At 33.3% G+C, this 17,723-nt stretch overlaps 1 protein-coding gene across 3 annotated transcripts in view; it reads left to right on the forward strand.

The window, feature by feature from the left end:
- Positions 1–17,723, forward strand: part of Appl (amyloid-beta-like protein) — a 54,577-nt gene that overhangs the window by 28,688 nt on the left and 8,166 nt on the right. For 2 of the 3 annotated variants that reach the window (XM_029304038.2, XM_029304040.2), the window contains exons 2-9: positions 2,184–2,237; positions 2,967–3,098; positions 5,117–5,243; positions 9,486–9,576; positions 10,991–11,121; positions 16,324–16,549; positions 16,879–17,089; positions 17,344–17,526. In XM_029304038.2, the coding sequence (XP_029159871.2) occupies positions 2,184–2,237; positions 2,967–3,098; positions 5,117–5,243; positions 9,486–9,576; positions 10,991–11,121; positions 16,324–16,549; positions 16,879–17,089; positions 17,344–17,526 (1,155 nt within the window). The remainder of the gene's footprint in view (positions 1–2,183; positions 2,238–2,966; positions 3,099–5,116; positions 5,244–9,485; positions 9,577–10,990; positions 11,122–16,323; positions 16,550–16,878; positions 17,090–17,343; positions 17,527–17,723) is intronic. The other variant, XM_029304039.2, reaches the window with a different exon arrangement.

Here is a 17,723-nt window from a genome sequence, read left to right on the forward strand (position 1 = left end):
TATAAATGGTTTCTTTCAAAAATGAAAAAAAGAGGAAGAAATATAGAAAATAGTGTGTAGAAAAATAATGTCTGTGGAAAGCAAGAATAAAAATACTGAAAGTAGAGACTTAAAAAATGGTATAAAGAAAGAAAGAAAAGTATAGAACGCAGAGAACAGGAAGGAGGTGAAAGAATAATTACTTACAACGTAGTATTTAGGTGCATGAATAAATTATAGTTCTCTTCGTATTTAGTTTAACGAAATTAGCATATAACAGTACTTGTTACTCTCGAGTATAATCAGTTTGAAAGGAGCAAAACGTGATACGTAAATTATTCAAAGAGCACTATTGCAATTAAATTCAATTCTATATTGAAAATTAAATATAAGCACTGACACATGTGTTCAATATTTTGTATGATTTTTTAATCACGCTAATCTGCGATTAGATTTCAAATTACCGAGATTTAATATAAAATCGAAAAAGACAACGGACCTATTAATTTTTAAAATATTCGTCAAGAAATTAAATCTCACCAAATACAATTGGGTCACAATCTGAATAAATCGTCGAATTATTAATCTTTTAAATATAATCTCAGAATACAGAAGCTAAGACATCCATAAATATAATAAAACAGTCATTAAAGAAAATCAACGTAAAATAAGAGGTAAAAGAGACAACAAATAAAATGAAAACAAGATTCTCTCGAATCTTTGCTTCCTGTAGAATCACCGGGGTGTCTCTGGGCGACAAATAGGAGGGACCAAATTGGCTTCCACGCGTCTCGGAGATTCTAATCAATCTTTTGAGAGTCCACCTCTCGATATCGATTCGGCTCTTTTAAATAAACGACGCGCCATTATTTTTACTTGCAGAACCGGCCTCGCCAGCCGGCGAGAGGTTCTAACGATTTATTAAAGCAGCTTCGTTAATAGCCTTAAAGAATTAGCCGGCAACAGCTAACCGAGTTGCACTCGCAGCCTCTGAGCTATACGCGAATCGTGCTTAAGCCGACAGGGCTACGGACGACGAGACTTTAAGGGGGTTAAGCAAACTTCGTCGGACAGATAACGGCGATGCACGTTTTCCTCGGCGTATTACGGCATGCGCGGATGCACCTTGAAATCCATTTAAAAGCGCGCGCCGAAATCAGACGCGAGATCTCTCGCGTCCGGGAAGTCACGTGACGGAGAAATCGCGAAATTGCTTGTGACCCACAGTCGCGTATTTATCATCGCCGACTATAATGTGACATCACGACTCTATACATCATCCTTTCACCGGCGCCTCTGAATGCACCGTTGCATATCTTTCGCATTTGCGAATTGCATTTTTCCCGACAATCTTCTCGCACGGACGTTTTTGTCACGATCGATAATCATGAGGGTTTTATGAAATTTAATTCTATTTCCGCGTTCGCGAGTTCTTGTTCTCTCTTTTTGCTGAAGGAGTATTTTCACTCGGTTCAAATAAGTCGAAGATGTTTGAGCAAAAATTGATACGATATAAATTCATACAAGTTGGTTCAATTATTAACAGAGGGAATTTTCTTTTAGAATTTACCCTGAAAATTATGGTAATCGTGGGACAATTTTATGAGTTGTTCTGATAATTTTGAGATTAATATTTATGTCACAATAAAAAAATATTAATATCCACCGCAATAAGATATAAAATATGTGTAATTTTATTATGTACATAGTGAAATTTACTATGTACATATTAATATTTTTTATTGTTTTAAATATATATTTAATCAGAGAAACTATTCTAAAATTCTTCCACGGGAAACAAAATTAGTCACCATATAGTTAAATTTTACACCTGAAATACAGTTATCATGCCTAAATTTTAGTTATGATAGCTAAGATATTTAATTATAGAATTCTCCTAAACTAAAAATATTAGTCAAGTATAAAATTTCGGCATGATAAGATTGTATTAACTAATTTTTTTCCGTGTTCGAAAAAATGTGTATGCATATATTTTTTTTTCCCTTAAACAACCCAGACATTTTTTCGAATCAGGTGATTCCTTAAAGCGAGTAAACTATTTGCTCTTTTCTGTATGTCAAAGATTTGAATTCACGCGAGTAAGTGCAGGCTTATCGGACTGGAAATGTTTTAACCACCCGTTTCCTCCTTCCGTCTCTGTGCTACAGCCGTTCTCAAATATTTTCTCTCACTTTGTGTTGCAGGCGGTGTCAGAGAGGCTCGAATTGGCACCAGCTGGCGGAAGATCAGAGCCGCAGGTGAGTATCGTGAGAGAGTTCGCTCCAGCCTTATTCCCTGCTTCAAAAGGGACCACCGCAAAATTATATCTCCTCGCGAAAATTTATCGTCGCTCTTCGTTCGTAATTTCCGTCCAAGTTTATTACGTTCTCTATTTTTGCTCCAACAATGAAACAAAATAATTCCTGTGTTTAATTAGATTATTAGATTTAAAATTTTTCTTCTTTTATTTGTGAGGTTTATTAAATGTTGGAATAACAAAGAACATTCAGATTTATATAACACGAAACGATGAGAAATAAATATTTTTTCTATGGGTTATTTTTTATATTTTAAATTTGTTCTGTTGTAAAAATGTGTAAGTAGTATATATTTTTAAAAAAATATTTTACATTTAAATAAAATACGTAAAAAAAAAAGAAATAGAAATACGTTTAAATAGAATAAATTTTTTAATATTTTCCATAGAAAAATATTTGTAAATGGTTATAAAACAAAGTATAATTACAAATAAACAATTTCTAAAATGTGCATGCAATAATCGGAAAAATAAAAAGAGTCTATCGACTTTTTTGTAATATATCTATACTTGTGGAAAAAAAAAAAAACTATTTTCGATAATAATTAAGATGAAGAATTTTTGGAGAAGCGCGAAACACTTTGATGAAGTTGTTGACCGAGCCAAAAGTGTTTTCCGCTTCGTGGTTGACGCGTGTACCTTCAATGACCGCATCTTTTCCTCAACTAAGGTCGCTACCTTGTGCGAACCTGGCGAGGTGTATCTTGCTCAGCATATGGGAGAGCAGGGTCGATGGGTCTCCTCGACCGACAAGAAGAGCTGCATGACGGATAAGCTCGAGATCCTGGAGTATTGTAAGAAGGTAAGAAAAAAAGGGGGTCTATATAAGATCACGCAACCATTAAATTCTTTCACACGTATAATGTCCGAGATCGACGTTAAGAGTACGTATAGTCGATTAAGAGCTATATATATAGACATTAAAAATAGATCTCTGACATTTTTCTACTATCGTCCAACTTTTTATTCCTCTCTTTTGCATCATTTCTCCATCCAACAAAGTATACATATGAATATTTCGCTCGTCAGATCACTTACAAGCTCTTCCTCTCTCTCTCTCTCTCGCTTCAAACAAACACATCTTGAATATTTATTATTTATTATTGAACGCGCGAGAAAAATACTTGGTTTTATTTTTATCTCTAAATCTCGGAGATTTTGAAATAAATAGGTTAAGATTGCAAAAATAGATAAAATGAAAATGAGAATATCGTGCACGCAATTTCCATTCCAGATCTTTCATATATGTGGAGCACGGTGAAAGGCAAGACTAACTTATGGATTACCGGATAATAACGTTCTCCGTCTCGTTTATACGACACGTTCACGCAATCTACTATATACATAAGAGAGTGAGAGAGAGAAAGATAAACGTGCAGCTTGCACATGCGTACGTGCTCGTATTTGCTTATGCACGAGCACGAAAAGAAGTGGTGACTCCATGTGCCGGATTGATCGATAAAAATCCTTCTCGTCTCGGTCTCGTCGTGAAAATACAAAAGCGTATAAATTATTTCAGACATTTGAATTATAGAAACGAAGTCAAGAGACTCCGAAATTGTTCGCGACTCCTTGTTCAGTCGAGATTCGTGTCTCAGAGAGATGGAGAAAGAGCTGCGAGCGATTGATTAATTAAGACTTGCGGCGTGTTATTTAACGTCGGGCCCGCAGGCATGATTAAGAAGTCGTTTATAATCTTCCGGTGCCGTGTAAATCGAATTTTCATCCCTTCGTTGGCCTTAGTCACGACAAAACACCGGAATTACGCGGTTCGTTACCTTTTCTGCCGTGAAAATAACGTTAATCTTCGACGATGACTTTATCGAGTGCGAGACAGGTCGACGATTGTTGCGAATCGCGAATTATTTATTTTTCACGCGATTTGCCTACATTTTTTCTCACCGATGCCTAAAGACTTGCCAAACTTTTATTTTTTTTTATATATTTTATTTATTTAATATATTTATATATATATTTTATATATTTTTATTATTTTATTTTTTTAATACTCACATTTCTTACATTTTTTTATTCAAGTTTTATGAATAGTATAATTCTCTTACTATATTTTACTCTTATAAATTTCCTTTTATATTCAACAAAATTTAATTTTTAAACTTCACACTCCTTCGACTTATATAAAAATTCATAATCCTGGGATCATTTGGAAATGACTTTTTCGACGAAAATGTCGAAGCACCAATTATTTTCGATTGAAAATAAGGCGTTTTTCGCAAACTAAGCCTTGTAGAAATAAAATATTAACAAAATCGCATTCTTCAATTAATTTCAAGCAGAGTTTACTTTAACAAAATTTTAATTTAAGGCTTATTTATAAAAGGAAAAAAAAATGACCTCAGGAAATCTGCCATTAATAGATGATTCGCGAATTTCGGGACACCCTGTATATAAATATATATTATTTTATAATACATATATATGTACTCGTGTGAATTTTTCCATATTTTTTAACTGAAGTTTCATGAATAATAAGTCTCTCTTATATAGATTTTCTCTTTTAAATTTAAAGTTGAATTTTTAAACTCTTCAACTCGTATAAAAATATGTTATATGCTGAATACTATCGATCCGTGAGAACTAACGTCACAAGCCGGGGGTCTATTAGATTTAATTCGCACATTAAGCGAATATCACGTCGCAAAACAGCTCGTACGATAAGAAACGCGCGTTTTTGCGGCCTTTTTTATAGCAAATCGCCGCTCGTTCGCGATAATAACAGGTTTACCGTGCTCGATAATTACCTTTATAGACGATTACAGACTGGTCGGTCTACACTTGCTGATGATACTTTTTTTCCAGGCTTACCCGAAGAGAGACATCACCAACATCGTCGAATCGGCGCATTACGTCAGGGTCGGCGGATGGTGCAAGCCCGGAAGGAACAAGTGCAAGCTCTCGCGATGGGTCAAACCTTACAGATGTCTGGGTGAGTAACGGCGATGATATTTTTACGCCGGAGCTAGCCCGACAGACTTTGTGTATCGCGCGATTTTTCGCAAACTTCGAGATTAAAACTTGTAGAATTTTTTAACGACTCTCGAATCTTTTACGTACTAAATAAAAGTACGCCAAGAATGAGCGAGCTTGCATTAATTTTCGCATATATATTCCCTGTCAGAAATGTCATGTGTAATAATTTATCGGACGTGTCGCGACATAAATAAAATCCTCGGGGTGACATAAGTCAATATAATGATGCGATACATCTGCACATGCTTTGATATTTATTGTGTTGATATTTCAATTTGATTGATAGATAGTAAGATGTGGGAGAAAAAAAATCGGTTGTGTACATGAAAGAAAAACGGTTCGATAAAATGGTGAAAACCTTCGCGCGATGTCTGATTCGCTTGATAATTGTAAGAAAATATTGATTCCGAGAGGCATGGATGAGTCGGGCTGACCGATCGGTCGCGAGCTCATCGATAATGCGGCCGTGAGAAATGAAGAGATCGATCTCCGACGGCGGGGATTTAGTTATAAATTTAGCGGGACGCTCGATCTGCTCCGGAAGAATTCAATTTGTAGAGTCAATACGTTGCGCAACGGACAACGCGATATCTGCTGTCGGATTGTCTGCCCCGGCCACCTTTCCGATCAGCCTTTTTATCGCGCCGAGGAACGAAAGAACTATCGCGAACGTGACATCGCGTCGGATTCGCGAGAGATCGTATACAGGGTGTCCCATTTTATTTATTTTGATTGCAGAAAAAATGTTTCAGACAAAAATTGTATGGTTTCGAGAAGGACATTAGTTTGACCTTGAATAGCTGCTTGAAAGTCACGTGAAGGTCACCTTGAGGAGATCTTGTCTTATAACTCAAAAAGTACTTGAGATAAAAATATTTTATTATAGTGTTTTGGAAAGCTCTCGATGTCAGCTGCAAGAATATGTAATGAAAAGTAGGTGGTTCCATTTAAGAAATTAAAGGTGACCTTCACGTGACCCTCAAGCAATTATTCAAGGTCTAAACTAAGGGCATCACCTTATGTCCTCCTCGAAACCATACAACTTTTTGTCTGAAACATTTTTTTCTACGATCAAAAATAAAAAACTTATTTAGGATGGGACATTAAAATGGGACACCCTGTGTAGGTGCTTGCTTTTTTCCTTCCCTTTCTTGTACGATTATACTCGCTTCCGAAGCGATTGAGAAGTGCGGGGTATCTTTTATTTCAGCCTGTAAACCTTTTTTTCGTACACGATTGAACGATACATTGCGAAAGAGGAAACAGAGCTGGTTTATAATTCAGTAAAGTCGATCTTGGACCTCTCTTTTTCTCTCTTGACGTTAATTAAAGTGGACCTTATAAATTATAAACCAATTCCGTCCTCGCTCGAAACTCTTCAATTTGCGTGAAATACTTAACCGTGGAATATTCTAAATCAAATAACGCAAAGTTTGATGAAACCGGTGAAAAAACATTAGACAATATTCATTAAAGTAAAAGAAACAGTGTACTTATATAAGCTATTTTATTATTAACGCAGATGAAAAAATATTGCATTTTTTATTTCGACGTATTTTTAATTAAAATAGTAATTGCAAATATGCATATATTCGATATTGAAAACCGCAAAGTTGTGGTACGATGATAATTTACTTTCAATAAAAGTCTGTTTCAAGTTTGTTTAAAAAATTAACATTTCATACTTGTGTACCCGCATATTTTATAATGGTTAAAAAATGGAGTAATTTTTTTTAAATTTTTAGTCGAGTATCTACACAGAGAGAATTTTTTTTTAGAATTTACCCTGAAAATTATGTAATCGTGGGATATATAAAAACATTAATATTTACCACAACAAGATATAAAATATATTAGATTAATTTTACTATAGGTATATACATATTAATATTTTATGTTGTGCTAAATATTAATCAAAGGAACCCTTACAAAATACTTTCAATACCATATGGTCTCACGATTTTCAGGATAAATTTGTGTGAAGAGAAAATTCTCTCCTAAATATTATCTCTAAATAGTTAAATTAAAAGGTAATTATATTTATTTATAAATATACAGAAACTGATATTGTTGCGTAGACTTTAAAAAACTTTAAAGTGCTCTATTAAAGCGTTAAAAATCATGCCTCATCTTCTCATTGTGTTAGATAAATTACTATTAAATTGGTCACGCGTGTATAAATGATCATGATCGTCTACATCTCATCTAATTATCCTCGTTAATCGTTTCTTCGTCGTATATTCTTACGAAAAATTCTGTCTATATAAAATCGGGTTTTTCTATATCATATATTTAATTTTTGTCTAATTTTATTATTATTCTTTTTTGACAGTACTAATAAAATAGAGTGCGTTTTCTTATAAAGTAAAAATTAACTCTATTGAGAGCTTTTCGGTACATTTATATATTTTCTGGCAGAAGAGAATGATACACGAAATATATTCGAACAAATCAGAGAAGTGATAATATCAGGTTTTTCTATATCGTATATTTAATTTTTGTCTAATTTTATTATTATTATTTTTTGACAGTTCTCATAAAATGGAGTGCGTTTTCTTGTAAAGTAAAAATTAGCTTTATTTAGAGCTTTTCTGTGCACTTTTATATTTTCTCGCAGGAGAGAATGATACACGAAATATACTCGAACAAATCAGAGAAGTGGATAATGTCGGGTTTTTCTATATTATAATATTTAAGTTTTGTCTAATTTTATTATTATTCTTTTTTGCCAGTACTTATAAAATGGAGTGCGTTTTCTTGTAAAGAGAGAATGATACACAAAATATACTCGAACAAATCAGAGAAGTGGATAATGTCGGGTTTTTCTATATTATAATATTTAAGTTTTGTCTAATTTTATTATTATTCTTTTTTGCCAGTACTTATAAAATGGAGTGCGTTTTCTTGTAAAGTAAAAATTAGCTTTATTTAGAGCTTTTCTGTGCACTTTTATATTTTCTGGCAGGAGAGAATGATACACGAAATATACTCGGACAAATCAGGGAAGTGGTTAATACCCCCGAAGAGGGTAGTCTGCGTGACTAGCTCTATTGATCAGCACTGGTGAATGTACCGATGCGTCATTCGCTAGATTCGCGTTTCCATTTCGCTGTTTCTGTCGTCTTCTTTTCGCGTTTTCTTCTCTCGCATTTATAAAGCTCTCTGTAGCAAGCAACGGTACATAGTAGACAAATAGACTATCAAGAAATTGTCGTTGCTTACTTTTTATTATATTTCATCTTCCTTGCACCGAAGTGTTTCTCAAATGCACATATATATGGTACGATTATGTATAATGTATGTATATTGTGTGTTTGTGTAATTTCCTACTTTAATATTGCATTTGCACCCATTTGTATACTTGTATGTGCATACTTATATAGAGAATCTGACAAGCATTTTAAAAATAAGTTCTCTGATAAATTTCATGTCGATTTTTCCTGAGAAAAATTGTTAAAAGAAAAACTATTGTCGCGCTGAAAACTTTTCAATATTCGAGCAAAGCGTATAATTAAACGCGGAAATTAAAATTTCTGGAAAGTTAAAGCTTATTTAAATAAAAAATATTTTTTGTTATTTACTTTTATTCTAAAAGCTTTGACTCACGAGGAGAACAATAGTTTTACTTTAAACTTTATTGTCTGAAAATCATTAGTACCTTGGCGTTTTAATTTGCGAGAAATTCATTCTACAATATATTACCGAATTTATCATCAAAATTATAATTAAAATAAGAGGACATTCAATATACATATATGAAGTATAGGTATAATTTAATTAATATGTAATGTATATAATTTATACAACATAACATGATGCATATGTGCTGAATCTATTAAAAACGTAATGCTTAAAGATTAAAAGGTACATAAAATTCGTTTTAAATAGACGTTTCATGTTCGAAGAGAATTATAAAGGTAGAGATTCGGCAATTATTGATTTTATATATTTTGGTAACATATCTACACAGAGATATATGTAGTCGTCTACAAATTTATACTTTGACTGCTGTCGCAATATAAATCACATATATATAAAGGAAGAAAGGAGAACAGGGAAAGAGAAAGAGCGAAATATTGTATCGTAGATCAGAAATAGCGAATAAGAATAAATACCGGAGATGCCCGACCTTTACTAGTTTAATCGAGGCTTTTCTCGAATTCGAGCTACTGCAATATGTACCATTTGCTACTTTCAGAGGGACCCTTCCAGAGCGACGCACTTCTCGTGCCGGAGGGCTGTCTCTTTGATCATCTTCATAATCAAACAAAATGCTGGGATTCTCACAGGTAACGAACGTATATACGCGAATACATCTGCTGAGCGAAATTATTTCTCTCGAGTTTAAGCTTACAACGTACCATCAAAGCGATTGAGCAATTCGAACAAGAATAGTTTAATTACAGTCTTTTTGTTTTACAAAAAAAAACAAGCAAGGGTTTTTATTTTTGATTCCATTCTTTCGACGAGCTTATTATATATTTTATTTTACTACTATATAAAATAATTATTATTTAAATATATTATTATTTTATATTTTATTTTGTTTTATTTTTTATTAATTTTATATTTTATTATATTTAAAAATTATATTATGAGTTATTTAGTTATTATATTAAATAAATCTTAGTTTTGTTATATGTGCTGTCATAAATTTTCTATCGATTATTTCATCTTATTACATCGTGATACCTAATTAAGTATAATTTTTATTTTATTTTTTATTACATTTAAAAATTATATGTCAACGAGTTATTGTATTAAATAAGCCTCCTAATTTTGACATATGTGCTGTCATAAATTCTTCACTGATTATTTCATCTTATTACGTTCTGGTACCTAATTAAGTACAATCTTTATTTCATTTTCTTATTATATTGTATATTTTACTAAATTTCAAAATTACATATCAATGAGTCATAATATTATATCAAACAAGTGCCCTAATTTTTTGACATATGTGCTGTCATAAATTCTTCACTGATTATTTCATCTTATTACGTCCTGGTACCTAATTAAGTACAATCTTTATTTCATTTCCTTATTATATTTTATATTTTACTAAATTTCAAAATTACATATCAATGAGTCATAATATTATATTAAACAAGTGCCCTAATTTTTTGACATATGTGCTGTCATAAATTCTTCACTGATTATTTCATCTTATTACGTTCTGGTACCTAATTAAGTACAATCTTTATTTCATTTTCTTATTATATTGTATATTTTACTAAATTTCAAAATTACATATCAATGAGTCATAATATTATATCAAACAAGTGCCCTAATTTTTTGACATATGTGCTGTCATAAATTCTTCCCTGATTATTTCATCTTATTACGTTCTAGTACCTAATTAAGTACAATCTTTATTTCAGTATCTTATTATATTTTATATTATATTAAATTTCAAAATTACATATCATTGAGTATATATTAAACAAGTGCCCTAATTTTTTGACATATGTGCTGTCATAAATTCTTCCCTGATTATTTCATCTTATTACGTTCTGGTACCTAATTAAGTACAATCACTATGTCGATGTAACTCGGCTGGTTGCTACCTTCGCGAATTCCTCTCTTACACGTAGATTCGAAGGAGATCGCAATTTGCAAGTCCGTTTATCGCGTCTTTAGAAGATCGAGTGCCCGTCTCCTCGGAGTATACACGTGACTACATCAAGGAGATTTCTGTTTCAGCTGGAACACCACGGCGGCGGAGACCTGTCGGGAGCGAAACATGAACCTGCGTAGCTTCGCGATGCTGCTGCCTTGCGGTATCTCTCTGTTTTCCGGTGTCGAGTTTGTATGCTGCCCGAAACACCTGAAAGGTACGTAACGTACGTACGCTTGCTTTATCACTCATACTTTTCATTCATTCATATTTCTCATTTTCCATAGCGCAAAAGAAAAAGAGAGAGAGCGAGTGAGACGCAGCGATTCTGTAGAAGAGGGATAAGCAAAGAGAAGTCATTTTCGCGAGCTTTCGAGAGAAACGAATAATTATAGCGTTCCTCCGAAGAGGAGGATTCGCGCCGGCTTCTCGTCTTCATGCATATTCCATCGATGCGAACGTTTCGCTGCGTCTGCACCTTCTCGTACCACGACATCCTTTCCTTCCAGACGAGCCGAGGCTCTTGGGGCGTCTCTTCTTAACGCGAGGTCATTTTACCGTAAAGTGGGAATATTTGCGGCGATCTCCTCGAGATTCTACTTTCGCGAATCTCTAATCCGTCCCGATTAAATATGTCGGACTTTTAATAATGTGGGAAAATTTAATTTCGTTGCATGCAACATTTTTGGAGTATATGGAATAATTATGTCTGTTTGACACTCGAAGAAGACATTTGTTTTTCCGTAATAGTACTACGAGTTGATCCTATTTTACGGTACAAAAGAACAATGAAACGTTAAATAATCGTGTGGCGCACAATACTGGATAAATTCATTATGTAGATTCAAATTCAGAATCCATCGACTTTCTCACTTCTGCATCTGTTATTTGCTTTAATAATATTGTCAGACCCGCGCGTTTCTCTACGAAGCCTTGCATTAGAAAACTATTTTGCTTCGACCGCTATTATTTCGCCTTTCTGTTATTTCATTTTATACGATTAATGGAACGCGTGTCTAATCAAAAAGCATAACGCAAATGGGAGAGAGAAAAGGAGAGACAGAGAAAATCGGGCAGGCATGAATATTTACGACGAATTCGCGGCGTATTTATTGCGCGGTAGAAATACTCGGCTGTCCGTTTTCAATCGACTGTCACAAAGAACAAAAAGAGAGACCGACTATAGGAGGGTGCAAAGAGAGTGTATTAAACGAGAGGGATGGGAAGAGGGTGAGAGAGGGTGCCACCTACTTCGCCTCGCTTCCTTCTTCGTCTCCTTCCAGCACCCTAGCTGGCTCGAGCCACCCTCTGCAAGCTCTCTCTCTCTCTTTTCCTCGCCGCAAGCTCTCTTGTCTTCTCTCTCTCGTGCAATCAATAATGTTCGCCACCGACGTTCCCGACGACTGCGCAACGTAACACGCCGTAGCTTTCGGCGTCGCTGCGCAACTTTTCTTTCCTGTGCATCATATATAATAGGCTCGATTAACACGCACGGGGGCTGTCCGTTTTGTCCGCTATGTGCGCCTGCTTGAATGTTATACTCCATTATTTTCTGGATGGGTAATGTAACTCTGGGATGAGACGTGTCGTCCGGGATATGAAAAATGGAACTGTATATATATGTATACATATATGTTGTGTATATATATATATATATATATATATATACTAACTAAAGCTAAAATATAATACATTTCTGGGAAATACACATTGGTCACATACGGTATACTCGGTAATAGATATACGCTTGAAGAGAACGATTTTTTGTATTTTTGTGAGAAAAACTAAAATAATATTTTTTCATCGAAATAAATTCTGTTTTGATATTTTAATATTAATTAAATTTTAATTTAAGGTTTTTCTTACGATGAAACGAATTATTAAAGTCGAGAAGTTGAAAAATTAAGTTACAGTTTTCAAACTAATTGGAAAGATAATTTTTTCAATTATTTTTGGTCACATACAGAGTACTTGGTAATAAAAATACTTGACGAACAGAACGTTGGATTTTTTATCTTCGTAAAAAATTTAAGTATTTCTTTATTAATATAATTTTTGTTTTATTTTAATATTAACCGAGTTTCAACTTAAGGTTCTTACGATGAAATGAATTATTATATATATAGTCCAGAAATTATTGAATTTTCCTTAAATCTCAATTTTTAAAAAATATTTGTATATTTCAAAATTGTCGACAAAAGATTCAATTTTAGATGACGTTCTCTATTCCAAAAATGCTATTTAATTAAAGATACTTAATAAAAATTATAGATTAGTAAAAAAACTCAATTTATAAAAATGAAACAGATATAGATAAATTTATTGTCGCAAGAAAATAAATTAACATTTTGAGAAAAAATTAAAATACATATAATGCAATGCTGTCTTTTATAACATATCTATTTAACCATTTCTTTGTTATATTGACGTTGATAGGCTTTGAATTTCTGTCACCTTTGTATGCTTTTTTCTTCGACATTTCCGATCGATCCCGGATAAACCATTCTTGCGAGGTATCTATAACTCTTTATATGACGAACAATCGTGACATAAGGCAACCTCCGGAGAAACTGCCAACGCTTGCAGTTACCGCATATCTATCGTGTGACCCAGATAAAACGACGACGCAGGTGTATATGGTCAGAAGGGACTTTTGTCTGCCTTTGCAAGAAGTCGAGAAGTCGTCTCATCAGAGTATCTATTCTCGGCGAATGAGACACATCTTGAGAACCTAGTTAGCCAAGATGCGTTCCGCTTCTCTTCCATGGTAACCCGGTGAAATTAGAATTTCTAAACTGGAAGGATGCGGCACCAAGAAACTGGAAGGAGAGAACGAAACGCATTTCAAGATTCAAGTTTTACATTGAAATTTCGCGTTATATATTTCATCGACGGCAATCTTCTCTAATTATTTTTCATCCTAATATACATGAATATTTCTCGAGGAATGAAATTTAACGAGAATTTATTACGGGTGAATTTTCAGTTTTTAATGAACTAACAACTCAGATATTGAACTTGCAATTTTTTACAGAATTAATTTTTCTCTCGATCTTTTTTTTTTAATTTATCCATCTTTTGAAATGAATAAAAGTTACGAGTAAATAATAACATTTTTGTTTGTAGACAGTTTTAATTATAATAGAAATATATCATACATGAATATTTCGTGAGAAGTGTTTAGCAAGAATTTTATTGCGGGTGAATTTTCAATTTTTAATGAACTAACAACTCAGATATTGAACTCACAATTTTTTGCAGAATTAATTTTTCTTTGATCTTTTTTTTTAATTTATCCATCTTTTGAAATGAATAAAAGTTACGAGTAAATAATAACATTTTTGTTTGTAGACAGTTTTAATTATAATAGAAATATATCATACATGAATATTTCGTGAGAAGTGTTTAGCAAGAATTTTATTGCGGGTGAATTTTCAATTTTTAATGAACTAACAACTCAGATATTGAACTCGCAATTTTTTGCAGAATTAATTTTTCTTTGATTTTTTTTTTAATTTATCCATCTTTTGAAATGAATAAAAGTTACGAGTAAATAATAACATTTTCGTTTGTAGGCAGTTTTAATCATAATAGAAATATATCATACATGAATATTTCGTGAGAAGTGTTTATCAAGAATTTTATTGCAGGTGAATTTTCAATTTTTAATGAACTAACAACTCAGATATTGAACTTGCAATTTTTTACAGAATTAATTTTTCTCTCGATCTTTTTTTTTTTAATTTATCCATCTTTTAAAAAGAATAAAAGTTACAAGTAAATAATAACATTTTCATTTGTAGGCAGCTTTAATCATAATAGAAATATATCATACATGAATATTTCGTGAGAAGTGTTTATCAAGAATTTTATTGCAGGTGAATTTTCAATTTTTAATGAACTAACAACTCAGATATTGAACTTGCAATTTTTTACAGAATTAATTTTTCTCTCGATCTTTTTTTTTTAATTTATCCATCTTTTAAAAAGAATAAAAGTTACAAGTAAATAATAACATTTTCATTTGTAGGCAGCTTTAATCATAATAAAAATATATCATACATGAATATTTCGTGAGAGGTGTTTAGCAAGAATTTTATTGCAGGAAAATGTTCAATTTTTAATGAACTCTAACGATGCAGATATTATATAATTTATAATTTTTTTCCACGATGAATTTTTCTCTCAATCTTTTTTTTTTTTTTTTTAATTCGTCCACCTTTTACGGAGAATAAACGTTTTCGTTCGTAGAAGTCACTTCGATATTCAGCCTGGTATTTATTTACGTATACAGAGGAATCGAGATCGCCGACTCGATTGTCGTCAATTATGTCTGTAAAATTATCCAGTTACAATCTATGCATGCATTCGATCGACTCCCTCGTTCTTTCCAAGTATGCATATCGATAAATAATCAAGCGGCAGTCCAGCGATACACCGGCAGTGTATCACTGGTGCGCGCATTGATTTAGATTATGGGCCAGAATTCCGCGGAGCTATCTGCGGCCAGCCCAATCCCGTCCATTTACTATTCAAACAATGGCAGTCGATATACTGGAATGTGCGCGCAGACAGGAATTCCAATAATTGCACCTATCGCACCGAGTATGTATGTATGCGACGAACGTATCTCTGTGTCTGTGTAACGTCGAATCGTTAGAAAAACGCGAGGAAAATGCAGAAGGATATTGTCGTACAATCAACCACGAACGCAATAGTATTAATTGTGTTCGTGAAAATTAATACAAACATATGTTCTCCAGTTGTTTCTTTCGCGGAAGTTGCACCTGGAGAACTTATTTATTTATAAAAATCTTTCCTCAGTGGTAAAAGTCGACCAAAACTGGCAGTTTTGGTCGACTTTTACCATTGAGGAAAGATTTTTATTAATTATTACTGGCGAACCTTAAGGATTATTATCTGTGTTATTTATTTATCTATTATACACAGAGAGAATTTTCTCTTAGAATTTATCTGGAAATTTATGGAACAATATGGTATGGAATAGTTTCTCTGATTAATATTTATTACAATAAAAAATATTAATATCTATCCCAAAATATATAAAATACGCTTAACTGTATTAAAATATAAATTGTAATAATTTTAAAGCGTATTTTTAAAAACTTATAATTATTTAAGTGTGTTAAATAGGTGCTAAAAAATGATAAACATGTAAAATATTTTATGCAGCATAATATTTTCAATCCAGCTTAATCGTGATAATTTTAACATGCAGCATGGTAATTTTCAAACATAGTTTATTACCAAACATGATAAAATTTGTAGTGAATTTTGCGGTAAAATATAACGAAAAATTCTCTCTGTGTAGAAATTAATGCGTAATGTGTTTTATGTAATAATTGAATTGTTTGAAAGATGCATACAACGCGTAAAATCTATACTTCTCTTCTTGCAGAGAACGTGAAAGTGAAGAAGCCGATCGATTTACCTATCCCAAAGAGTATGGACGACGATCTCGACGAGGACGAGGACGATCTCGACGACGAGGATGACCTGGACACCGATGCTGAGGACGAGGACAACTCCGATGGTGATCTCGACGATGTGCTTAGCGATCAACCCGATGAGGATGAAAGTGAAGAGGAATACGACGATCTCGACGATTATGACACGACCACCAGGTGATTTTAAATATGATATGATCAAAATCTTCTTTTTGGGAGAGATCTGTATTTTTTATAAATATAAAGTTAACTGAAACTCTGACACACCATATGTCATATATTATATAATAAACTTTTCAAGCTAAATTCTCTATTCAGATTTAATTTTTTTTTCACATATATTATATATATCATATTCTTCTAATGAATTCTTCAAGCTAAAGCTATTTAGATTTAATTTTAAAAAGAGATAGAGCTTCAGTTGAGCTTATACTTAATCAGACGTACAAATTATTAATTATGTATTTAATATAAATCATATTAATTTTATATTTAATATGAATCAGTCGACCATCAACGACCGTTTCCACGACGGAGAAAGCCAAGCAGGAGGCAACTGCGATGCCGCTGCCTGTCAGCACGAGTACGCAGCAGCCATCCCAACCACAGGGCACGCCTGATCCTTACCTGACGCACTTTGATCCGCGATCCGAGCATCAGAGTTACAAGCAGGCTCAGAGGCGACTCGAGGAGGTGCACAAGGAGAAAGTGACGAAAGTAAGTTCGATTATATAGTTGCAATAGAGAAAGCGAGGCAAAATATTATATAGTTTATATCTGGTAGCATCATATCTCTTTCTGTAGAATTGGAGAAAGCAAACGTGGAATATAATCGTTCGCTTGTAATCGATTAGATCAAGTTTAGAGATACTGAAGTTTAATATTTGAGAGGAATGAGTCGTGTATTTGAAAGAGGCAATATTATGGCGCGGGACATGGGTGTCGAAATCTTTGTGCTACAACGCTTTCAGGTGATGAAGGATTGGAGTGACCTCGAGGAGAGATATCAGGACATCAGGGCCCACGATCCCGTCGCCGCGGATGCTTTCAAGCGGTGGATGACGGCGCGATTCCAAGAGACGGTTGCCGCGCTCGAGGAAAGCGGCGCCGCGGAGAAGCATCAATTAAGCGCGATGCATCAACAAAGAGTGCAAGTACGTGGCGTTAGTCCATTCAAAACGCTACGAATAATGACAAGATACTTAAATAATTTTGTAAATAATTTAAATGATTTTTAAATAATTTTGTAAATAATTTAAATGATTTTTAAATAATTTTATAAATAATTTAAAAAGCAAATTTGAATGAAAATTCTTCGAAATTTATCTTGGATTTGTCATGCGCGTATTTA

This window comes from Nylanderia fulva, unplaced genomic scaffold, assembly GCF_048542155.1.
Source record: "Nylanderia fulva isolate GAGA-0341 unplaced genomic scaffold, ASM4854215v1 Scaffold10, whole genome shotgun sequence".
Taxonomy (NCBI): domain Eukaryota; kingdom Metazoa; phylum Arthropoda; class Insecta; order Hymenoptera; family Formicidae; genus Nylanderia; species Nylanderia fulva.